Raw genomic sequence first — 26,523 nt, forward strand, 5'->3', positions numbered from 1 at the left:
TTGAAGTTTCAGCCTTTTCAGTCTGATCTTTACACTAACCTGTGGCTTAATGGAGTTAGTCTACGTTGGAACATTTTTCTAATAAAAAACATAAATTGAAAAGGAAACAAAGCATTCGTTCTCACATTTTGTAGCACAACAGCTGCCACAGAGTCCCTTGTTTCTGTAGAACAGCACATGTCATGTAAATGTGGTTGTCTTAGTTATTTCTTTCTCTAAAATGGTGCAAGTCAGTAAGTCTGCACATGGCAGATGTGTCACTGTGCTCTACGTGAGACTACAAAGTAGGACGGCGAATGTGGCTGTTCTCAGGGGAGACAGTCTTGAGTCATACAACCCCCTCCCAACACCCAAATATCCCCCGGCAAAATACTGAAGGTGCACACAAAGGGAGCTGAAGCACATACAGAGGTACACACACATACCTACACACACACACACACACACACGCATATCCACATACCACTAAATACATAAATATACCCAGGGGACTCAGCCACAGGGCCGTTAGACTTTTTTTTTTAAATTTGAGAATAAAGCATTACGTAATCATCAAGTGCTTAATGAGGCAGGGAGTGAGACAGGAGGGAGGAAGGGTGAGGAAGGAAGACAGGAGGGGAGGAAAGACCTGTGAGGTGACATCCCCAACGGAGCAGTGCAAACGGCAGTGGCTTTGTTACAGAGACAGAAGCAGACAGAGACCTCAGCGTGGCATCTCACCCCTGGTGCCTCATGGAGAAAATTGATTGCCCCCTTTCGTCTGTAGATTTAGCTGAGAGATCCTGCTTCTCTATTTGTCGGTGGTACAGCAAGACCGTCCTCACAGGAAATATGACAGCACTGGTCGTTTGTTCAAACGTTTAAAACCCTACAGGATATTTTGGCCCTAAACAAGATTTTGTTTGTGGCCCCGAAACACTCCCAGTGGCCAGTGCAACCAACAAATCACACACACTTTTCAGAACTGAAAACACAGACACACAGACACACGCACAGACATTTTGCTTCATCATTTTAGGGGAAGGCCATTTGGCCCTTGATGTGGGAATTTGAATATTTTGAGATGCCATTTTTTTCAATAAAGTTTCTCATATAATAACTCACAGGATCCTTTGCTCTCTGTCTGCTGCAAGTCTGCAACACACTTTAATAGCCTGGTTTTCCAGTGGTTTATAGGAACGAGCAACACAGAAAGTCACAATGATCGCGTGGGGCCTGTAACTAAATTAAGGCTAAACTCTCGTGAGTGAAGGCAGAAGGGTGAACCCTTAAAAAAGGAGGCTGAGATGCATGGATGGACTTAGAATACATGTGACCATCATGTTCCCATGACATTAAAGCTGCTTGTAGCAACATTTTAAAATTAAATTACTACATGTAAAGTGAACAGTGTTGCTGGTAGTGACAAAGTGAGTATTATTACCAAGCTCTGCAGTTCCACTCCGGCATTTTAGATGATTGTCACTTATTGGTGAACATAGTGGAGCATTAGGAGCTAAAAAGCCAGATATTTCCCCTAAGAGTTGGTGGAGGCCAGGTACAAGTAGAGTTAAGATTGATGGCCAGAAACAGGACTCAAAATGAAAGCTGATGTTGCTCCACATCTGCAGGATATAAAAAGGTGTTTGTTAACAAATTGGGAATATTGCGTTCACAGCTTGTTTTTGCTGCCCCCAAGTGTAATCATGGTGGTGGCAGATCAGAAATGAGTCATTGCACTGATGAACAATGTCGGATTGGTGACTGGGGCGTCAGATCAGGAAACGTTCAAATAGGTCGCTTTGGAAGACATGAACTCATTTTTGGCCTTTTGGCCCTAAACAAGATTTTGTTTGTGGCCCCAAAACAATATGTTTGACAAAACAACGCATTTCAATTTGGGTGCATCCCTCATACTACAAGCTAACAAGCTGTCTATGTAGTTTTTCGTTAGTACTTGTCTTTTTTAGTCAAATGTCGTACTTTGTGTTAAGATATTTCAGCAACTATTTAGTAACAGAAACGAGTGTGGGCATGCTGGGAAGAGCTGGTCAAGGTGAATGATGCATCAATAAGCAAAAGTCTTTTTACAGTAAACAAGACAACAAGTTGTGACTCACTTTCGCGGGAGCAAAAAGCTGGTACGTGACACCTCTTAGCCATTTTTGAATGTAATCATTCTCAAAGGAAAGGGACGTGTATCTTTGAACGGAGCGAAAACCTGCCTCCTGCATCCCGTCCTCCCCCCCTCCCTCCCCATCTCTCCTGTGGTCCCTCCCTGGTGATGACATTAATCACGAGCTGCCTCCGCCTCCAGTCTGAGGAATAGGTCAGCTCCCCGGCTGCCGTCCGCCCGCAAACACACACTGTTTACCAGCCTGTCTGCGATTACACACGCATACACAAACGCAGGGGCTGGCATGAGTAGATGCACACGCACATATACACACACACATCTGTTGTACCGTACTATAGGTTTATAAATTATTCATGAAACTCTCATCTGATGAATTAAATTCACTTGATTATACTTAAGTGCTAAATAACACTATGTTTATGATTTGGCCTCAGTCAAGCATTTCTTTCCATGTCTTAAATTGTGTTTCAGATTGAGCTATTGCTTGTATTTTTGATCTTGTATTGAAAATATTCATCTGTGAGTAGCAGAGCTGTTTCTAACTTTCACTCCTCTGAATAGTACCTCTAAAAGAGACTGTTGTTGGTTTGAGAGTCACATTGTCATGATTTGTAACAGTCTGCTGTAGGCTGTGATGATAACTGCTTTACCACAATACAACGGTCATCTGATGTCCACCGCAGGGTTGAGCTCATTACCAATCTCATGTTGAGATCAGTGCATGTCTCTGTTGATACATGTGGATCAGTGCTGTCACATCCGAGTCTAAAATGTAGCCTCTGACTGGTTGAAAAGTCTGGAATTCAGCCTCTGAATACTTGACGGACTCAACCCGAGGCATCTTGAGATTGCCAGTGAGCCACTAACAACAAGTTAACATCAACAACTGTTTTCAAGACGGAAAAATACATAAATAACTACAGAGGACATTCAGTGTTGGATTTATGGATTTATTTTATCATGTTCCCAAAATGACACTGCAGTTCAAGAACCACCAGAACCAACAGCTTACTTTGGGGCTGACCCCTTCACCCCCTTCACTTTTCCAGCATGAAACTTTACCTGGTCTAGAGAAGATGTGGCGTTTATTAACTAACAAACTCTAACCTGTACTGTACATTTACTGCCAGACTGACAACTTACTGCTATGTTTATGTTTTAAGTTATGAGCAGTGCCATCAGTCAGTCACTTACACACTGCGCTATTCCTTATAACAGTGTCCTTCAGTTAAGTCCAAAAAAGCATGCTGGACAGACAAAATGTTCTGTAAAAAGAAAAACTCTGTGTGGACGCCTTCATTCCACTGGGCTGGTCACAACTAATCTGTTCTCACCAGCAGCAGTTCAATAGAGGAGCACTTTGCCCACTGCGTTTTGTGCTTCTTGCACAGGTAAGTCAGCTGCATAGTTAAAACTAGTATAAGGAACTTTCAAATTTTATTGATTTTTGAGGCCCCTATGGACAAAAATGGTAGTTTATACTATTCACTGCAACTTTGCAGAGGAAGTTTGTTAGCCAATCTTCTATGGATAGTCTTATTTGTTCATGTAGGTCATTATAGGTGCACCAGTAATAAACTGAGACTGTTTCATAGCTGATTAAAAACTCCTTGAACAGTTTAAATAGTTTCTTTTTTTTGTCTGTTTGTCTGTTGCGAGTCTACACACTGTGTTTTATTTTGAAAATTAACTGGATTCTCTATGCTGTTCCTACATCTGACTTCCTGCCCACTCGATCTGCTCCAGGCAGCGCCTTCCATCAAAAAGACTCTCTGCACGTATTCTTCACAGAGCAGAGCAGAGAGCTGCTTCAGGGACGCGCTGCGGTGCTTCTGGTTGAATCTCAAGCATCATGTAAAATGGCCACGATCAGCTCCGGTGGCCACGGCACAGTCGTAACGTGACATAGCTGAGCCCAGCGGAATCAAGCTGTAAGAGGATGCAAACACTTCTGTCTCCAGGTTCTTGTTTGCTCCTGCTGACCACATAGTTTCCACACACAGAGACATACACACACAGAACAGAGAGAGATTAAGACAGGACGCACCTGCAGTGTGTCTGTGTTCTGTATGTCTATTATGCAGAGAACTGTGTTTATGACAGCAAAGCAAATCTTATGTCCCTGGTCAGTCTTTGCTGTTGCATTTGTGATGAATGAACGACAATGAAAGCAATCTGCAGAAGTTGCTGGAATGAAGTGATGAACATGAAGAAAACATGATGAACGAGGCCAAAGAGAAGGAAAGGAAGGAGGGAGATGTGATCGCTGTGACTCAAATGCGATACACTACAAATTTTTCAGACAGATTTTTCACAGATACTTGACCTATTCACTCGAGCTCTGGTGCAGCACGCAGTCTGTTTTCATTATTTGTAAATCAAACCTGAATCAAGAGTTAATCTTATCATTTATTAGTGAGTCTGGCAACAAAATGAACCTTTATATCAATTTGGGATTCGTTAAATGCCAAAGAGCAGGAGAAACAGTCCTCACGGTGGCATTTCAATAGAAAGTGAATACATGATAATACTAAATCCACCTCTGTTACCCATAATCTCCATGCACCATGAGGCATTGCTGTGCACATTAATCATCAAAGATGAAACCCAATTTGAGCTGTATGAAATTACACTCAGCAGTAAGGTGTTGTTTACGCGCAGCCATTAAGTCCTTAAATCAGGTTACGCTCTGCAGTGCACTTCCTCATCGCAAACTCTTCCCAACAGGCCACTCCGAGTCTTTCACCTGCTGCGAGTGCAAGTTTTATGACTATTCATCGTCTACACTTCCCCTCGGTGGGGAACAGGATCTCTCACCATTATTAGTCTGACTGCTCAAATGAGCTTCATTCATTCAGCAATCACATCCAGCGCTGAGTGCACATGCGTGAGTGGAATGATTAAAGACGAAATAAGCTTCTCAGACGTGAAGCACTGAGACAAAAGATCCTGTTGTCGTTTGAGTGGAGAGTTAGATAACAATCGGGCAATTCAACACCTTTCATTCAGGTTAGTGTTTGTCCTAAAGAAGTGCAGACTGGCAGGTGGTATCACGCCACGTAAAGTAGTCAATTATTTATTAATAATGTCAACGCTCCAATTTGTATCAGCCACTTAAAGCACGATCCAAAGAAACAAGCTGAGTTCTTGAGGTAAACAGCCGAAGTTCAACTTAAAAGAGATCAAACTGGGTTAGTGTGACGGGTACAATGGGTCACAATAACACAGCATGTCGGCCCAGGAGAGGTAAACATGTCAGGAAGGCTAAACTCCGCCGGAGTCCACCTTTCTGAGCAACTCCTCTCTTCAGTAACACTGCAGCCAAAAACACTGGCTCAGACTGACATTTCTGGGGCAGCTATTGGTTTGTGTGTGAGTGGGTGTGTGTGTGACCATGAATATACCAGACTGAGAGGTGTACCTGAAAGACAAACACACTTTAAGATTTTGGCAGTAGTTTTGTCTTGATTTATTTGAAAGCCGGCACCCTTTATATGCACTTTTCTCACTGTAATACAGCTGCACATTAAACCAGAAATGTATCCCTGCATCCATTTAGCAAAATTCCATTTCCAGGTCATGGTTAAAACAAACCAAGCAAGGATCCTGAGGCATCCCCAGGCCAGATGGGGCAGGAAATCCCTCTGGAGGGCTTTAGGTCTTCCCCAGGGTCGCCTCCATTTTGGACATTCCCAGAATATCTCCACAGGGAGGCATCCAGAGAGAACAACATCGGTTCTCCAAGCTCCTTCTTGATGTCTGACTCCCTGACCCCGTCCCAAAGGGTCTGCCCAGACACCCTGTCATGTGCAACCTTATACTTTCAACCACTATCCAAAACCATGACCATGGTTGGAACATTTATCATGCTTGAAAGTTTGCTTCTGTATCATGATAGCTGCTAGCTTTGGTTGGTATGGTTAGGCACAAAAGGACAGAAATGCCTGTCTGCAAGGGGATCATTTTTGTTTTAAAATGTAGGGTTTTTTTTCTGTTTTTGGGTAAACCCGTATGAAAAACACAGTTGTACCATTCCTGTTCACTAGGTTGGTTTGGGCACTGACACATTATTTCATTATTTCTGCTTTTTTGTTTCATTCTTCAGAAGTCACCAGAATGCAGGAAACAAAGTCTATGAAACTCAAACTTTTTCTGAATGAGGACCACAAGACTTTGGTTTCAAAATGCTCCCTATGCTCATTATCTCTGGATCAAAAAAGTTGGATTGGTACACCCTTAATGTAAAATGACTTTTAGGAATTCTGCCCAGTTCTGCTGTGATCTACTTTTAGTTTCAATAGACAATTTAACTTATCTCATGAAATGTCTCAGTTTCAGTGCCAAAATATGATTAAACACAAGTGATTGACACTATGAAGCTATGAATAGATGTCCTACAATGATGACGTGTCTTCACTGTCTGACTGTGCACAGAAGAAAAGACGAAGAGAGAGAACCAAATAATGATCTGAAAAACCGAATTCTCTTAAAAATGTGAGGAGAGAGCAGAAGCTACTGGCAAAGAGAAGGACAGGTCGCCCACACACACACACACACACACACACATACACACACACACACACACACACACACACACACACACACCCCATAAGGCTCAGCAGGAGGTAAACACACATGTAGAATTTGGAGAACACACAAACACTGTCCTCCACTGCAACAAGGGTGATTATGCACTGTGGTGATACACAGATACACATTATCTTTCTGTGAGTGTGAGTATGCGTGTGTGTGTGTGTGTGTGTGTGTGTGTGTGTGTGTGTGTGTGTGTGTGTGTGTGTGTGTGTGTGTGTGTGTGTGAGTTTGTGTGTGCAGACTTTAAGGCCACTCACAGGCCAATTGGTCTCTCCATGCAGCTCATCTCGCAGGCTAAGCTAATTACGCTGCATTTCCGTTGTGCCCTGATTACCGCTCCTCCTCTTGTTCATCGTGGCCCAGCAGGGATTGGACTTTTGACACACACAACATACTACAAACCACTTTCTCCTCCTCCTCCTCCTCCTCCTCCTCTCCCCTCTGATGCATCTCCTCCCCTTTTCTCCTCCATCTTCCCTGCAGGCAGAACGTGCCCTCCAGCTCCCAGACTTCCCTCTTTGCTCTACTTTTCCTTCCTCTGGGTTCATTTGAGGAGAAGTGACAAAGGTTTTCCCCTTCTAGTCTCCATTTCCCATCTCTGCTTGACTTCCATGTGCTTCTTCTTTACACTCTTAGAAATAAAGGTGCTAACTAGAACCATTGAAGGTTCTTCAGCTTATCCCCTATTTGGTTCCTGGTAGAACCTTTCACAAAAATCCTACTTGGAATCCTTCCAGAGAGCTGTACCTGGAGCCATGTGTGAAAGGTTTCACCTAGAAACAATGAGAGGTTCTACAGAGAACCTTTCTATTGTGTCATGGTTTTACTGAGTACCCTCCCAGATTTCCACTTTCTAAGGATGCTAACAAGAACTCATCCAAGTGGTTCTACCGAGAACCATTTGATATTCCAAGCACTTTATCTAGAACCCATTAGGGGGGTCCTATCGAGAACCTTTACATCCAAGGGTTTTCTCTGGAACCCACTCAGGAGGTTCTAACAAGATCCATCCTATATTCAAAGGGTTTTATCCAGAACCCACCCAAGAGGTTCTATCCCAAACCCTTCTATATTTCAAAGGTTTTATCTAGAACCCACCTGAGGGTTCTACCAAGAATTGTTTTATATTTCAAGGGCTTTATCCAGAACCAAGGCGTTTTAGTGAGAACCCTTTTTTATTCCAAGGGTTTTATCTCGAACTCACCCACGTGGTTCTACTGACAACCCTTTTATATTATGGTACATTGAACCCTTGACAAACCCTTAATGAAAGAGCTCTTCAGCGATTTCAACAATCCTTGAAGAAGTTTTTCTTTCAAAAAGGAGTCTTTGGATGAAAAGGGTTCTTCATGGAACCCTTAGTCTTAGAAAGTGCTCGACGAACCCATTTTTCAAAAAAGGGTTCTTCAGAAGCAAATGGCTCTGGGTAAAACTTCAGCTCTTCAATGAGAACCCTTTTGGAACCCTTGTTTCTAAGAGAGTCCTGTATATCATTCACTGCTCTCTTCTGATGCTGTGTCTTCTCTGACCACTAGTTCCTCTCCTTTGCATCCTCATTATCCACTCCTCCTCCTCCTCCTCTCACTTTTGCTTCTTCTTTTAAAGAACAGGACCTCAGGTGCAGCAGCTCTCTGTTCTTTTCCCCAAAAGAAGATCCACTAAATTCCTTTTAATTTAATAAAACATGGCTGGGAGTTCAATGCCCACACTTGTATTCCCAACCTGCCTCTGGCTTGATGTCTCAATCTCGCTCTTGCTTATTCTTCACACTCGTTCTACTTGTTCGTTTTTTGTGTTTTCACTCACACAACTTTTCTCCCTTTTTCTGCAAGCTTTTATTTTTTCAGCCAGACTTCCTTCCCCTCTGAAAATATCACAAGTTTCAGCACTCTTCAATTTCCCCTAATTATAAGACATGACCTACTCCCATTAATTAACATTTCACAAGGAAGTTGGACATAATTGGCATGCGGGGCATGTTGATAAGCAGGATGAATGGTTCTATCTGCTGAAATTGTATCTATGTTTATCTCTGAGATGATCAAGTCTTAATTACCCTCCTTCATAAATTCATTGGTCACACTTGGTTGGAAAAACTGTGAGGCTAGTAACAGAGCCAACTGCACTGAGGAAGTGTTTCTCCATTAGCTGTTCGACTCTTTAACCTAAACAAGATTTGAAACCAAGCGTCCCGTGTGTAAAATAGTGGTTGTGTGGGCTGAAATCAGCCCGAGGCTTTAATCATCGCAGTGTCCGCTGATATTATGTCGTTTTTTTCTGCTCACATAATTTTTCGCAATCCTTTAACTTTATTAGCACTGGAACAGTCTGACCCAACTGTTTGGCTGAAACTCTCGTAAATCTTCTTTATCATCTTAATTGCTTCGCACTCGTTTCCTCCGCCTGTGCTCCCTCTCCTGCCCAGGTCTGTGGAGTTTATTTAGGCAGACCGTTTCTGTCATTGTCAGCCTGCAAGGGGGTTTTAATGAGCCACACTGTTAATAAGCAAAAGGAAGATTCACTCATCACGCATACTGTGGAGCATGCACAAATACATTGTAGATATGAACATCCACACACAGTGGTATTACATAATCACACTATTAAACATGTTTCCTTCAGGAGGGCACGCAGAGGAGGGTAAGGGAGACGGTTTTATGGAGCCATATTTCCAGTTTTATTGAAGTATGTTGCTGCAGATAAAACAAAAGTTTGCTTTGAAGTGACGGTGTAGCTTCAGTACGACCGTGTAATCAAAGTCATCTCAAAGCAAATGGAGAAGAAAATGTGCGACATAAAAGAGTGTAGGGAAATGCTGCATTTGTGAATCAACCATAATAAGTCAGGGTGTTCTACTAGCTGCTATGGGTGTGTGCCACATCGTATCATTCACATTAATACCAGTATAAATTTTAGTATGATAAATTCATAGGCAAATACAACAATGTCCAGAGTCGTTAGCATCTTAGGGAGAATCGCATCCACACCCGGCGCCTCGCCTCCAGGGAGCTGGAACAAGGAGAACTTTGGTATTTTTCAACCTGGGCCCTATTTTCCCATGTGTGTGTGTGTTTGTGTGTGACTGATGGGGACAACACGTTTTGAAGTTGGTCCAGTATTGAAGGAGACCACTGCAGCCGAGAGACAAGCTACGACATGATTCTTGGGGGCAAATGTTAAGTTCGATACATCCGCGGTCTTCGCACACTTGCGCAAGAACAAACCAAATGAACGCCCACTCATTAACACACTGCACCACAGTGCTGCTACCGGTAAAAAAAAACTTCAGGGCAGACTTCAATACAACAGTGCTACTTTCAGCTTTCCAGAATCTGTTATCACTTTGGTCCCTACACAGGCAAAATCTGCCTGCGCACACACAACAGCAGGCCCTGACAGACAAGCGCGGCTTTAAGACAGTACACAAAGATGCTGACGTGTGAAAATGCAGGATAAACACAATCTACTGTCTGTCAAACCGAGCAAAGTACCTCAGCAGGCTGCACAGATACACACTGAAGCATTTGTAATACAAAACAGTTGCAGTTGCCAAAAAAAATAAAAAATCTATCAAAATATGGAAACATAATTTTGAAAAGTCACATTAAATTACTCAATTAATTGATTAGGACTCAAGCCCACACTTGGTGTTGTGGAATTTGGATTGTCACAAGTACGACATATGTTAATATCAGGCCCAATAAGATAATAGATCAAATTCCATCTCTAATATTGATATATTGCCTCTCCTGTTAGGCAGAGCCCTAAAGATGAGTATTATTAACCACGACAGACAAAAACATCCCCAGCTGTGAAAGGCAAATTGCTGGTTTATTGGCCCACCGGCTCAGACCTTTTAAAACTGCGCCCCACCCACCGCTGTGCGGGGCTGGCACCGCTGTAACAGAGGCAGGCATTTGCACGAGTCAGCTGGTGGCTGCACTACAGCACAGATGCCCCGCTGTGTGTGTTTTGGTAAGGTGGCCATTTTCAGACACGAGCAGAGCTGCATGACAGATAATAAGGGCAGAGAGACCTGAGGCGAGGAGAAGCAGACTGTGAGCGAGAGGCGACAGAGTGTTTCCCATCTCTCTCTGCAGCACAGCCTGGGGACAGTCATGCAAACAGCGTTCTTCACACTCCAGCATTTAGACGAGCTGCATTTAGGCAACGTGTGATGTTTTCATTTGCACACCCTGTAAGCAGCATTACAAAGACACAGTCTGACACCAAGTGTATTCCATCTCCGTGCACTCACACTCAAGCACAAGAAGAGGTGTAAACATGGCAGGGACGACAATTATCAAAAGATGTACAGTATATGCTGTAGATGAGTTTGACATGTTTACTGTGTAATTAGGTGTGTGCAGCTTGACATAGTGCACTCCTGTTTGTGTTATGTTGTCACACAAAAGCCAGACAGTGTTGAGAGCCACAAATAACTTCAGCAGAATACATTTTCTGTTGTTTAATATCCACATTCGAACCACTCGTATTGTCTGCTGCAGCAGCAGGTGGAAACCAGAGTGTCCCCAATAAGAATTCATCAGCTAACTGACACACTGGCTGTGTGTGTGTGTGCTCAGGCATGAGACCAATAACTGCAGATTGCAATCTGATATCTGTGATTAAATCAGCAGCTTATGTCATCGCTCATATTTTCCAGCTGTTCAGACATCTGAGACTTCCAAGCTTATTGATTTCTGATAATTAAAATGTGGGGTTTTATGCACTTTAGATCTTATGAATATTTCATGTTGTGAATATTACAAATGTCAACAAAACTCATGCACAATACTCCATAACTAATGACCTAGACTCAACTGACCAGCATCTAAATAACAAAAAGTCAAATTACTATATTTTCTGAAAGATGGAGCAAATAATCCTGTTAATTTGAACTCTCATCCCAAAATAATAAATAGCTGTATTTCATTCTCATTTTTTTTTCTGAACACAAAGAGGAAGACGCAGACAGACCAGGGGCCTCATTCAGGATTCATACTAAAAGTGCACATGCACACAATAGCCCAAAATGACAAGTGCCAAAAAATATTCAGACTTATAAAACTGTCCATACACACACCGCAGTCAGTGTTCCCAATTGGTAACAACTGTCTGCCTGAAACCCCAGACTTATCACAAACTTGTATTTGTACCGGTCTGAGTGTCACATCAGTATTTATGTTTACAGCAGTAAGACTGACGCTTCACATGCCAAAAATCAAACTTATAGAAGAACGAGCACAAGTTTACCTGACTGCTGTTCTTGCATTTGCAACGCTCAATTTAACTCCTGGTAATAATAAAATATGTGTAAGTTTCCAGTGAATTATTAGTCATGATTACCTTCCTCATAAACTGAATGAAGAGCTTGTCACTGCATTTTGCAATATAGTGCAAGAAAACTCTGGTGACACTATAAACAGCATCCTCTGACTTTAGAGCAGCAGTCAAACCGACATTATTAAAGTAAAAAAAATATATATATTTGCACTGAGAGCAATCTGTGTGAAACTACCAGAGGCTGTCAGTCTGGGACATCTGCTCAGCCTAAAGTAAAGTTGCTCACAGATTATTATTTTTGACTGAAGACCTGATGTCCACAGTGCCTCAGTGTAGCAGTCGTTATGTAATCATAACGTCTGTAATCTAAAGACCGATCTGTTCCTCGGGGTTAATGACACATAGACAGACGCTCGTCTTTTAAGCTGACCTCTCTGACTTACATATTGTACAGAGTTGTCGTCAAGTTAATTCATCATCCCCCCCGCCTGCTCTTGTGGCTGCACTCTGCAGCACATGTTGACTCGTCGGGCTCGACCCTAAGCTGTAATCTGCTCTCTGTGCGGTTCAGCACTGACATGTGGAGAGATTTGACATTGTGTAAGCTGCTGCAGCGGGCGGGTTCGCTCACTCTCATCCCAGCTGTTGCTGCAGGTTAGAGCTGAACTGCTGGGAGGGTAATGGCTCGAGACTGGCAGGCTAATGGTGTGAAATGCAGCCGGAGTTCAGGCTACTGTGTGCTATCAGGCGAGGATAATGTTACCGAGGCATTTTGGCAAGTCACTGAGCCTGTTCAGACCTGGTATTAACGTGCATATTTGGTGATCAGATCACAAGTGTGCAGCTTTAAGTTCTTGAGTTCACACCTGCCATTACAATGCCTCTCCAGATATATCTTTGATTTGAAAATTGCTGGAAGCAGTATTCAAGTTTGATAAACTTTGGATTAATTGTTCAGCCCATCACCTGTACTTTGAGCTATCTACTTATGATCGAATGACTCAGGGTGCATCTTAATTTCAGGTCTGAACAGAGCATGTAGCATCTCAACCGCACAGGAACTGCGTCTGAGTTTGGACATTTCAAAGAAAATCTAAATTGGAGGTGACCAAAGAGAAAAGAGGACAGATGTCCCCAAAGCTGCACCGATGCCCGCTAACTGCATCAGGACAGAGGCTGCAACCTTTGAAGGTAAAAAACAGAGAAACACTCAGCTGTCACAGCTGCAGACAGCAGGACCAGGAGAAGGAAGGAACAAGGGATTTTCCATGTTTCAGCTCACCACCTGTCAATGTGTCAAAGTGATGCGGAAACATGCAGCGACTCAACTCTTTTCATCCGACTCATTGCGATGCTCTGGCTCTCTTTCTATACAGGTTGAAAGTAGGTGGTTGACAGTTGACAGGTACTGTGCACCAGGCAAAAAAAAAAAAAAAACCACCAAGAAGGCATCTTGGTTTGTTTCTGCCCAAATAAGTAGAAATTCAACAATATGAGCTCCTCTGGGATTTCAGACTCGCAGTGACTGATTGTATACTCATATTCATGTCATCAGGACAAATTAAAATTCAGTGGAAATGTGTCCAAGAAAGAGCAGCGGTGAAACATTAGTCAGAATTAGTCAGAATTAAACGTGGTCAGATAACCTAAGCCAATACTGGCAGCAAGTACAACATGAAAACTAGTGAGCTGTGATTTTTTGACGCCTGTTTTGTGGAAAAACGATTGTGAAATAGTGCTAACCTGCTGTTTGAAAACCACAAATCTCCAAGAGGTCAAATTCTCATGAATTTAGAAAAACAGCCCTGTTTTCAACTTTGCGACAATGCAAATTTAAAATGGTTTATAAAGCATACATGCACTTTATTTGAATGTTAATTAACACATATAACTATTAACTAAAGTTTAATTAACTATTAATTAACCATTTATTAATAATGGTTGTTATAAAGTCTTATGCCTTCTCAAATGTCATATTTATCACAGAATATTCTTGTGTTGAATTGTATTAGCCTCTGTCCTTTCTGCACAACACAGCCATATGTGCAGCTGTTTAATTAGCTGAAGTCATCCGCACACACACATGCTTATCCGTGCGCTGTATTAGCTCATCTAGAGGCACTTATAATCCAGTTTCAGGACGACCTGTGTGCTCTCCTCCTAATGTCATTTTCTGAACACGGACGGTCACAGTTTGTCAGACCTGAACGGCGCCTCCAGTAATCTCACCGACCGACTGCACCTGAATTACAGACGACCTCATCTGGATACAGATGATGGTTAACTGCTGAACTGGAAACGTGAAAACAGAGGATTTTTTTGTCAGCAGTTTGTTTCTAAATCATGCCCTCTGTGTCGATGAAGATATAACTTTTCACTCTAATTAGTAATTAGTAATACCTGTGATCCGTGAAGCTGAGTTTATATAAAGCGACAAACATTGAATTTATCATTAAGCCCCCATCTGGCTAATCTAAATGATGCTTTTTTCACAATAAAGAACAATGAAGATATTTGTAAGTGCTTTTGCAAGATAAAAAAGGAGTATTCTTTATTTTGAGGGTCTACATTTTTACTTTGAGGATGATTTCTAAGCAGGACCTGCTGTGTGTGTCTTGTTTCTCCTTTGTCTGTTGTGTTTTTTTGTTTGTTTTCTTGCAGGTCCTGGTAGGTAGTACAACTGCGAGCACCTCACCAGTCTCCAAGAGGTATTAAATGCCCTTTTTTCTCCATCAGTCCAGCACCATGGTCTCACTGGGTTGGCTACATTCATTAAGGTTTACATCATACAACGTCACTCATCCATCTGCTGACACGCTGATAATACTGATTAACACACATTATCCCTTCATCATTGCTTACTTGGTGGTATGTTCTGTAATACATTCTTCTATCTTTCATTTTAAAACTATCTCTCTTCCGTTTTTGTCATGGCTCAGGGGCAGGGTCATGACACACTGTACTGGGCGCTCGTCCGAGAAGAAGATGTCATACTTAATAAACAGAGCTTTGTTCTGAGGATTACAATAACCAGCCAAGTCAATGCTTACTTTCCTCCCTTTTTCTCAGCCATATCCTCATTTTCGCAGAAGCCTGTGGCTAATGATGCCTCTCACTCTGCTCTTCATTCCAATTAAGTCACAAGTGCAGGTTTCAGCAGTGTCAACAGGCCTGAGCGCTGATGACTGCTGTAATGAGCTACAGAGGGGGGAGGCTGGCTGTAGTAGTTTAGATACTTGATGAGGACTTTGTAACCCCTTACACACATGCAGTCTATCCTTTAAATGTTCAGGAACATTTTCTGCACCTCCAATTTCTCAGTCTCGAGACCCGGTATCATTTCAGAGAAAATGTTGGTACAGCTGTGTTGTAAAAAAAAAAATGCAGTAACATTACAGGGATAAGCAACGCGTTCTCATCCCTGCTCACTCCAATATTAACCTATTCACTGCAGTACAACACGCTGTGATCATTCAATCTGACAACTACCGGTGCTGCTTTGTCACGTCCCTCAGCGTCTCGTACTGATGCACAGGGTGCCTTTTAGGGGAAAGCATTTTTAACACGTTGTTCATGTTGAGAAATGGCTGCTGTTTGGGTAAGTTTAGAATTTATGTTTATTTATTTGAGCATTTCTATTTTATGCTCCTTTAAACTTACACATTTCAGAGGGAAATATCATTTTTACGCCACCATGTTTATCCAGGACTGAACCTAAACTTGTAATGGAGTGTTGTTTTTTTTTCTTTTTTAGTACTGTATTGCACATGATGTACTGACACACACTCAAGTACACTTCTGTAGCAATGCGAGGAGTTTAAACTACAAGAGGTTAGCAAAAACAAGATTTTCATCAGATAAGTTGTTTTTGAAGTGTGTGTGATTGTGGTAGAAAAGAAAATGTTGGAATTTGATTCATGGAAATGATAGTTTGAATAGAGGATATTTATACTGTACATCAGCCAAAATGACAAAAATATACAGAAAACAACACTAGCCATCGTGGCTAAGAGTGTTGGCTTGCGCCATTTTGTGTGACACTTGTTTTAGGCAGCAGGAATATGTTCCAGGAAATATGGTGGATTTTAGGATGCTTGTCAGGCTGGGACCATGTGAGACTGAAAAAACTCATTTTGCTCAGTTTCATTGTCAGTGACAGTGTCTAGATATTCTTCTGAAAATGCCCACTCACCAACCTGTCCAGCTCAGCACAATCTCTCCTACAACCACAACTCAACGCCAGTGATTCTTCCCGGAGACTGACTGACCAGCTGGCTTGTGAATTATAAGGCTTGTTTTCATTACTTTTCTTTTTTTAAAAATTCTTTATTACTTTTCTGCTTCCTCATGGTCCATAACATTCTGGTGTCACAAACTACCCTGTAAACTACATTGTAATTTTACTTTGGTAATCCACTTTTTACTCAAGCTGAGACAAATCGGGCCTGAGCCTACAAAGCTTTCTTTCTCTCTTTTTTCCTCTGGCTGAAAAGTGCTGACAGGCTGCTGGAGAGTGCTGGAACGAAGCATATGTGTGGTGAGAGAAAGGTTGAGTAAAGTGCTCTAGGCACTATGTGGACACAGGCTCTAAGTTGATCGATCAATTAATTGATTGACAGAAAATTAATCTTCAAATATTCTAATAGTGGATGCATGGTTTAAGTACGTTTTCAGGCAAAAGAGTTCTCGAGAGTTGGTCCATATAACATAAGATATTTTAGAAATCATGACAAAAAGATTGATAAATTAATTGAGAAAATCATCTGCAGATTATGCAATAAAGAAGATAATCATTTCTCCCACACATTTAGTCACTGTGGTTGAAAATCTAACCTTTTCCAAATCATGCTGGTTGCTGTTTTCACTTCACGTAGGAGGTGCTGGTTGCTTTGATGGGCGTAGATGGGCTGAATAGCTCATGTAACATTGAAGAGACTTGGTCAAGTCAGCTTTGGGTCAGATTTTCTTTCTTTTTTTTTCTCGCTAGAACTGAGCCTTGAAACATATATATTTTTTTCAACATCGTAATAAATATCCACAACACACCAATTTCAAAATGTAAAAAATGTCCAGTAAGGCAAAAACACGTGCTAAATCAAACACATGGGACTGGATGAAAATAAACCATCTCAAATACATGAAACACATGCAAACAGTCTGCAGCAGTGTTGTTAATGAACGGGGCAAAAAGACAGATGGTTGAAAAGAGGATTTGCCAAGGAGAGCAGCAGCAATATACCCATGTAAAGCATAATCTCCCCGCCCGGTCACGCCGACCAAATCTGTCACTGACGTGAAGCAATATGACAAAAAGAAGAAGGGAAGATTTTAAAAATGGGTTAAAGATCCAGGCCTTTCATGTGCATGTAACCTGGTTGTGAAGCCCATATTGTTTCTCTATGGATGAGTCACCTTCATTCACTGTTTCAAGAGTGATCCTTGACTGATAATACAGCACCATTTACCACCTACGCCTCACAATGTGCTGAATGAAAAACAGGAAGAGAAGAGAACAGAACAGAAGAGAAGAGAAGAGAGAGGCAGCACTTTTCACTCAAATGCTAATGTGAACATCTCTCTCTCTTCTTCATGTTGTTCTGTGAGTGCATCAAAGCATCTGCCGGACAGATGACGCCATTCACACCAAGGCTGGCCACAAGGGTCACTCACAACCCACAGTGCAAAGGGCCAGAGGGTGTGTGCGCGCGTGTGTGTGTATGTGACTAAGAGAGAAAGTGACAACGAGTGTGTGTGCGTATGTGTGTGTGTCCGAGCCTCAAGCCAGATTCAGAGAGTCATGACACCACACTGATTCAGAAGCTGAGGGGCAGAGGATGGAGGAGTGGAGATGGAGTGATGGTGAGAGGGATGGATGGATGGATAAGTGCTGAGTCACTGTCATTCACTCTAGGACCAATTGATCAATTAATTGATAATTCATTACAGCATCAAGGCCTTTCCACACCAGATGTGTTTGTGTGTGTGTGTGTGTGTACGTTAATATTTTCCAAAGTGTCTGTAGCTAATAGGAGCTTTCACATGAGCAACAGAATGAGCAATGTGGCAGATTTAATTTTTTCAGCCCAAGGCTGATTATTCAAAAGTTTTGCTTCTGATGAACTCATCTGACCAATCAAATAACGTTACTTTCAAGACATTTAACATTGCATTCATCAGATCTCTCAGGTCTCTGTTTTATATGGTGAAAGGGTAAAAAACTACAGAGACAAAGATTTCAAAGACAACATGTGGAGAGGAATATCAAATGAGCTACAGTATGACAATGGTGTGTTTGGGACTGTTTCCAAATCATATAATTCACCTTACCAACAGCTAGCCCCTGCTCTGGGTCAGTCGGTTCTCTGAAATCATTCCTCTGCTTCTTCTTCTTCTTCTTCCTCAGCTTGGTGCCAGCTGTTGCAGAAGTGAAATACGTCCTGAGGCGCCCGTCTTACAGATTCAGCTCCTGAATCATGTTGTGAACTCACCAAGTGCTCAGTTTTTTTTTTAGAAGCTCAATAATTCAATCGCAAAATAGTGTCATGCTTTATGTGAATAGTCAGGTGGATTGAAATTTAACCTCCAAAGTATCTGCTGTTGGTGTGTAAAGGAAATAACTAATGTTAGCAAAATGCTGGCTAATTTGCTAGTTTATCTACATGAATTGTTAGCTAGCTGGTAAGCTAGCGTTTTGCTAGTGAAACATCTGAGCCCAATCCAAAGAGCCAAGGGTCGTCTAGACCTGAAATTTAACCAGGTTATCTCTCCTAGCACACACAGCTGCAGTATCCATTCAGCTACGGCCTATTAGTATGCAATCACACAGCTGTATTTGTTTGTTACACACATCCTGCTCTCCTAGAAGTGCGTTCACACGCGCCAAGAGCGAGGCTCAACTGGGGGAACTTCCAGAGAGACGGCACTGCCAAAATCCCACTGCTGTCACCAATGTCCGACTTAAAATATGAACGTATAAATTGCTTTGGCTACAGGCCTAGCAAGCGTCTAAGAACAGGACACAGGAAAGAAGAAAGTTGACAAAGGTTGCACTGGGTGCCAAGCTTGCTCAGCTGTTATTGGAGCACAGAGCAAACAAGGGGTGGGACTTAAGAAGGGTCGATATTTACATAGTGAGAAAAAATAAATAATGTATAGAAATCAAAAAGTTTTACACATCAAGTGCATCAATAACTATTTTGTGATTGCATCTGAATCAAACTGTCACATGTCAAGAGATTCCCAGCCCTAAATGCTACACATTTTATATAGTGACCATGGAGCACCAGCACATGTGATCCACTGGGGACACGTGGATTTGGTTTTTGTGGTGGCATCACAGGCAAGCTGACAGTTTAGTCTGCAGTTAAAATTAGCGAATGATGCATGGAAGCTGTTTTGATTGAGAAAAGTGTCAAAAACTGACAAGATTAAATGAGAATAAGTGCTTTGCTCTTTAAAAAAAGAAAGAAGAAGAGCTGTTTGTGTATGAACTAGTCCCGTATCATCATTTGGAATTCAAAGAGGTCCGTCCCCAAAGGGTTCTCTATTCACTCAAAGCCAGTCACTAGATAATGGGCACAAAAACAGGCAGACCAAAATTCACAATGGGTACTTGAAGCCAGAAATGTAGGTGTATGTGTGTGCGTGAGAGACGTGAGAGATAAAAGGTGGAAGAGAAAGACAGAGTTAGGCAAGAAGACAGACAGATAGAGTTGAGGAGATGCACGGTTGAATAACAAGGAGGCAGCTCAGGAGAGATACAGAAAATGAACAATGGGTCTAGGAAGAGTAATGAATTTTAAGAAAGAAAGCATGATGAAGAGAAGCCAATACAGAGTGATTGCTTTGATAAAAGCAAAAGTGCCGTGGGATGCAACAGCTTCACTAAACTGACTTTAAAACAACTTCTGATGTTATTTAATGAGGAGGACCTGAAAATCACAGCGAGGAGGTGCAGAACAAACAAGAGTATCGTCATTACAGTTAATCAAATGTACAAAAGACAGTGGAGTCATTAGAAACAGATTTTGATGTTCTTCCTCGTGTAAACAGGAGAGGATATTGGTGTGGGTGTTTGTCTGTGTCTTAATTGGCTTTACAAACAGAGGAGAACATTGGTGTCTACTTGGCTTTTTGTGTTTATAGTGGTACTGTAGAGATGAAGAAAGTACCACTGATGGGGCAGTACGGGGTCTTTTCCTCTCCACGTGTTACTGGCTGGACTGCTTTGATAAAGCTTGTTGCGTGCAGGGTTAGGGAGTACAGTTACAGTTTAAATAAGTGCTATTATAGGCTACCTTTAAAGTAGATTACTTGAAGGGATTACTTTACGTGTTTTTGCTTTATTATTGAAGGACCTCAAAGGAGGAAACTTCCTCGAACTCACAACAAGCGTCCACTTGGACTCAAGGACGAACTGATCAGATTTTAGTTTTCAATGCTAATGAGGATCTAATGTTAAGGACAGATTGTGTGAAGAATGTGTGTAAAATTAGACTTGACTTGCTCATTAGTTTGGCTAGCTAGCTGGCTAATTAGCTCAGCTGAATTGGCGAGATATTTTGCTAATACACCAAAATATTCAACATCTGATTCATGTTATTTAAGTATGACAGCACCTGCCTTTATTTAGTAACTTTAGTGCTCTACGTGACCTGAACAGAAAAGGGATCTCGAGTGAAAACATTCCCAAAGCCAGTGTTCACTACATTCAGAGTAATCAGAAGAAAGGGCTCAGCAAGAAGTACTGAAAAAGTAAGCCAAAGTACTTACTTAACTTGATCTGAACTAACCTGATAATTTCAAATTACATTTCAGGGCATGTATTCATCAATCTATAGTGGAATACGTTCAACACTGGTTGCATGTAAGTACACAGACATCATTGGATGCTCCAGCTGTGCTTGACCTCCATCTCTTATCTAACCAAGGACAGATACTCGCTCCTGGCCAGAGGGAAGAGGAGGCTGAGGTTCAACTGGTACATCAGGGTCACACATGCACTCCAAACAGAGGTCCCGAGGGACCGCAGAGGTCAGACTCCAACACTGATAAAACACCGGCACCCTGCCCCGACAGCTTCAGACGGGCTTGGGGGAAAAGAGAGGAGGCTAATGAGGGACAATGTTATCACGCCTGATGTGTGGGAGCACACAGCTGCTGATACAGCGACAGAGAAGGGCTCCACATTAGATATACTGTAGATAGAGGGTTGACTTTTTACAGGCTGACACACAAATCAATATGATAATATATTGCAATACTCCCTCCCTTAATATATTATTGAAAGGCTGGTCTTCAGAGTGCTGTTAAATGGACAGTCTGAATGGATTTTCTTGCATTACGTCTGTAAAGATGGTGCAGAGAGGGGAAGCAAATGAGAGGCAACATCATCTTTTAAGTGTAATGTCTGTGCAAACTGCCAATTTGGCAAGACAGATGGGACAACTGAACTCAATAAATAATAAATGATGTGGTCTATACAATCAGTTTAACTGACATAAAGCACAAAACCACCACCTGTACGGAGGCTAATAACAGCCAGAAAACTTTGATTACTCCGAGAATATAGTTCTGAAATGTAATAATCTACTGAAAAATTAATGTTGAAATTCAAAACAGACTCAACTTATAGCACCGAAACATTTCTGAATTGTGTCTCAATTACATCTTTTTGAAAAAGTCAGGAGTCAGTTTCCAGTTCTAAACTTTACGTTACAGGCTGTTGTACATCCAGGCCATTTTTTTTTTACTTTAATGTTTTGGCCCAATTTGAGCTTGCTGAATTTGAAAAATTTTATCTCATCTGATAAATTTTATCAGCATCAGCATCAACATTCTGCAATCAGTAGTGACTAAAGCTGGGTTACATCAACAAGGAGTCATTTTTAAACCCAAATAAATCATTATTTAACTTTAAATTATGTTGCATCTAACATTAAAACAAGCTTTTTAGTCTAAAGATTACTGATTTGTCCCTCAACAACAAAAACTACTGTTGATCTTTCTATGGTGAAACCACAGTTTCTACCCCGAGGGACAATGTAATTAACCTAACAGCTGATCTAAAGTAGAATCTATAGTACCTCTTGTTTAAGAGATCATACTCATAGTCACTATCACTATATTCGTTGACCCATACAATGCTCCAGTTTCACCACTGCTATCAGTAAAGACTTTAAAGGCCAACTGCTGTCTTCAACCTTTACTGCTCGTGTGTTGCTGCTGTGCTGTGCACCTACACAGACAGTGAGGGCAGAAGACTTTTATTTCCCTGTTGAACTCTCTTTGCACATGTTGAGAAGACTTGACTTCCCTTGAGTCAGAGGTATATCCTTCTTTCACCAGAAATTTAAACTCTGGTTCTCTGCTTTTAGCTCAGATTTTTTTTTTTGGCTTTTCTGTTTGTTTGACATGTGAATGGTGTTCACGGTGATGTGTGTTCAAAAGAAAAAGCTCAGACTCTGTACTTCTTTCACTTTGTTTCACATCAGTTGTCAAAATATATGTGAAACTGAAACAACTTTAATATTCAGTGGATAAATACTGGGAGAATAATATCAATTCCTACTTTTCGGAATTATATTTTTACCCTTTTAAGTTTATTTTTCCTCCACACTCTTAGAAATAAGGGTTCCAAAAGGGTTCTTCCATAGAACCGTTTTTGGAGTAAAAACTTCTTTGAAGATTATTGAAATCCTTGAAGAACTCTTTCATCAATGGTTCTTTGTACCACAATATAAAAGGCTTTTCCTAGGTGAGTGGGTTCTAGATAATACCCTTGGAATATAAAAAGGTTTTCAGTAGAGCCCCCTAGGTGGGTTCTTCTTAGCACCTTTAGATGGTGGAAAAGTTTTGGACGGAACACCCAGTGAAGGTTCTGGATGGAACCATCACACAATAGAGGGGTTGTCTGTAGAAGCGGTAGTTCTGGGTGAAACATTTCACACATGATTCTAGATATAACCCTTTATGTTGCAACCTTTTTAAAAGGTTCTACCAAGAACCAAAAAGATGAAACCTTTAAGGTTCTAGTTATCATCTCTATTTCTAAGAATTCACTTTTACAGATTGTATGCTGTACTGTCTTAAAATATATCAAACAAATTATTGCATTATGCGTCTTTGTGTGCAGATAGCTGCACTCGGGTTAAAAAAAGAGTCATGAATAAAATATTAAGAACTCACGTCTGTGTCAGGACCCTTGTCAGCTCCGGGACAGGAGAAGGTGACGAACTCATGGCACCGTTTGTGAACCACAAAACAGCACACTGACAGAAGAGAAAGAGAGAAGAGAGAGAGAGGACAGTTTTACAGTGACAATTTATGACAAAACATTGTGACCTTGTTCTTACATACTCATAAAGTGCATTCAACCACCAAATCTGTCTCTTAAGGGAAGAAAATATAAACACAACACACACAAAGTATGATATCTTCATTCTGGCTGGCGTTTTATGCAAGTTAACAGGCAAATGGTCGAGAGATAGAGGGAGAAACAGAAAGAGAAAAGCAGTAAACGAGGGAATGTGCATGTAAATTATCATCAATCAACCTCAGAGTGATTTTGACAAGCCTCTCTTGTACGGACACACAAACAAATACAGACAGACAAACAGACTCGCATGCATGTGCACTCCCACACTCACACCCACACAAAAAATGTCACTACGCGATATTGTGTGTGTTCTGCAGCCGTCGGCTCTTTACAGTCTGCTGGGTTGATGCAGATTGCATCATCGTCTCCCACTGAGCTGGAATCCGCCCCTACCTCACCCCGAGTGTCACTCAGCGCTGACATGGCTGACATGACACCTGACGCTGCTCTCGCGTCAGCGACATTGGCATTTACATTTGGACGCCGCCATGGATCTGCAGGGAAAAGCCAAACCGTGGACATCTGTGACAGCTAGATCACAAGCTGAATCCCCACTCAGACTCTCACTCTGAGTACCAAACTGCATTTTTTCCCCTGCCATTATTTGAAATTCCTCATTCTTTTTTCTTGTTCTTTCTCACACAATCTGCCCGTTTCGCTCATTGTCAAGCAGCCTGTTTCTTCATGTGCTCCTCTGTGCTCTTCCAGCACCATATTTGTGGGGTTTTTGTCTCTGAGTCTGCCAGCTAAGTCACACTTGCCAGACAATCTGACAATGGTTAAACAACAGAAGTGAGTTTTCAGAGAAGTCCAAGAAACAGCAGGGGTTTTGACTGTCCATGAAGAAGGCTGTACTGTATCAATATACTCAGTGGCATTTAAAAGCGACTACTGCAGTCCAAATAGTGAGATCCTGGCTATTTTGAATAGTTAAAGTCCCCATTTATTACACAAACTATGATTGAAGCAAGTTGTTTGTTTCTAGTCTCAGGCAGGTCGCCTGCAGGCTGCAGGGACACTGAACCCACGCAAGCACAAGACAAACACAACATTATACTCTGACACTGACAAGCAACGACAAGTCCCACACTGTAAGCTTATCAGATGTTTATAATTTAATTACTGATCAATATAAAGCTGTGCTTGTTACCCTGAAAACAAAAGCCCACTGCTCTGAAAATGCAAAGTCTGGAGTTGGAGTTCAGCCATACTGCCAGACTACGTTTACATATCGCTCAATTTAATCATTGTAAACATCTACTCCTACTAAAAATTGATTAATTACTTACAATTAAGAAACCGAATCATTCACTGAACATTCTGCATTAATTTAAACTCTAATAAAGGTAAGCAAAAAGACTCCCACACAGGTCTTCTGCACTTGCAAATTCAAGATTCGTTAATAGGGTAGGTTAGGGTAATCTAAGTGGACCAATCGTGTCATTTTACAAGCTGACATCATTCCTTGTGAAATCTGAAAACTATCTGGACCAGTTTTGTCGACTGCTGGACTCTAGAGGACAATTTTGTCTTGAATTTGCAAGTGCATAAGACAGCGTGTGAGAATCTTTTTACTTTGTATCGTCAGTTCTTCGTCTATTTCACAGAGATAGTGTAAAAAGTAATCTGAGCAGTGACACCATCTTCAGTATTTTCACCATAATGATTATAATCCTAATCCAGCCCCAAACACTGCTACAGTCTCTGTGTTTCAGAGGTGGACATTCCCTTGCCACCGGTGTAGTGCTGAGCCGGTGGCAGCGCACAGTATGAATTCATCTCTTTCGGTAATAAAGTAGAAATGAGGCAGAGAGAGGGAGAGGAGGGGGACAAAAAGCTCAGCAAAATAGTAGCCCAAAGTGATTTATCCATGCTCTGAGGTTGTCACCTGCGCCATTTGTCATTTTCATACAGCACTGTACAGGAGCGGGTTGTGCACAGGTATAAATGCAGACGATGGGAATTTCTAGGGCCCAGTGAGCGGAGAATTTCTTTAGCTATGCCAGCAGTGTTGGTCAGTGGATGGATGATTGGTCAGTAGGTCAACCACTTCAGTCCAGACTGAAATATCTCAACACAGATGTTTTGCACAGACAGCATGTTAGCATTTAACTCGATAACCGCATTACCACAATAGCTGTATGGGCTCATTACCATCATCACAGCAAATGTTACTTTGAAGAATCATTTGAGATCACTGCATGGATCTCTCACCACATTCATGGATCATTCATGTCACACACAAGTCGGAAACACAGCCTCTGACTGGTCATCAGTCTCAATTCAAGGCATACAACATGCTCACAACAACAACTACTTTCATAATGGAAAAACTGATAAATAATCACGATGTCATGTCTTAAATTAATGATTATGGATTTATGTTACCACGTCTCCACAATGATGCTGCAGCTCGAGGCTGGATTACAAAGCTTCTGACAGGGATACAAGCACATCAAGGCACAAAGGTAACTAAGGTTATCCTTAGTCTTTCCTGCGTAGCTTTCTTTGGAGCTAAGCCCCTTCATTTTCACACCACACTCACATTATACACTGCCCTGTTCCTTAAAGGAGCTACACTATGCTTATAACAGTATCCTTCAATAAAATTGAGTAAAACATAATTATTGTAAACCAGAAAAAAATCCATACCATCACAGCCCTACTCAAAGTACATCAGCTTGCTAATGTAGTTGATAACTTCATCCACGTAGTTATGAATCAGAATTTGAAATAATTTAGATTTTATCAAATCTTAGGACTTAATGATCTTTTGATGAATTGAAAAGGTTGAAGTGAAAGAAAAACAGACGAAACAAAACCAGTGTTTATTTGTCTTTATTTCCTGAAAGAACACTTAAAAATCTGATTTTCTCTCTGTCTCTGCTGAGTATATTAACAGTTTTTTTTTTTCATATTGACCTCAGAGCGTTCATTCCTACTTCATTTCCACGTTCGACTCGCCCTGCAGTCAAACTTTCAATCCTCCCTGCCCACGTCCTGCCCACTCTGCTGTCAATGAAGAAAACATTTGCTTACATGCAAAGAAGGAGGACAAAACCCATGAAATCTGCTGCCGAGTGTATTTTCATCTTCTGTTAACACACAGCAGGATTAACGGCGGGTACAACCATCAGGTTTCTCTTCTCCT

At 41.5% G+C, this 26,523-nt stretch overlaps 1 protein-coding gene across 2 annotated transcripts in view; it reads right to left on the reverse strand.

Moving 5' to 3' along the window:
* Positions 1-26,523, reverse strand: part of prkcab (protein kinase C, alpha, b) — a 132,064-nt gene that overhangs the window by 63,613 nt on the left and 41,928 nt on the right. For both annotated transcript variants that reach the window (XM_084743486.1, XM_084743487.1), the window contains exon 3: positions 23,183-23,265. In XM_084743486.1, the coding sequence (XP_084599612.1) occupies positions 23,183-23,265 (83 nt within the window). The remainder of the gene's footprint in view (positions 1-23,182; positions 23,266-26,523) is intronic.

Source organism: Lutjanus erythropterus, chromosome 19, assembly GCF_056507025.1.
Source record: "Lutjanus erythropterus isolate fLutEry1 chromosome 19, fLutEry1.hap2, whole genome shotgun sequence".
Taxonomy (NCBI): Eukaryota; Metazoa; Chordata; class Actinopteri; order Lutjaniformes; family Lutjanidae; genus Lutjanus; species Lutjanus erythropterus.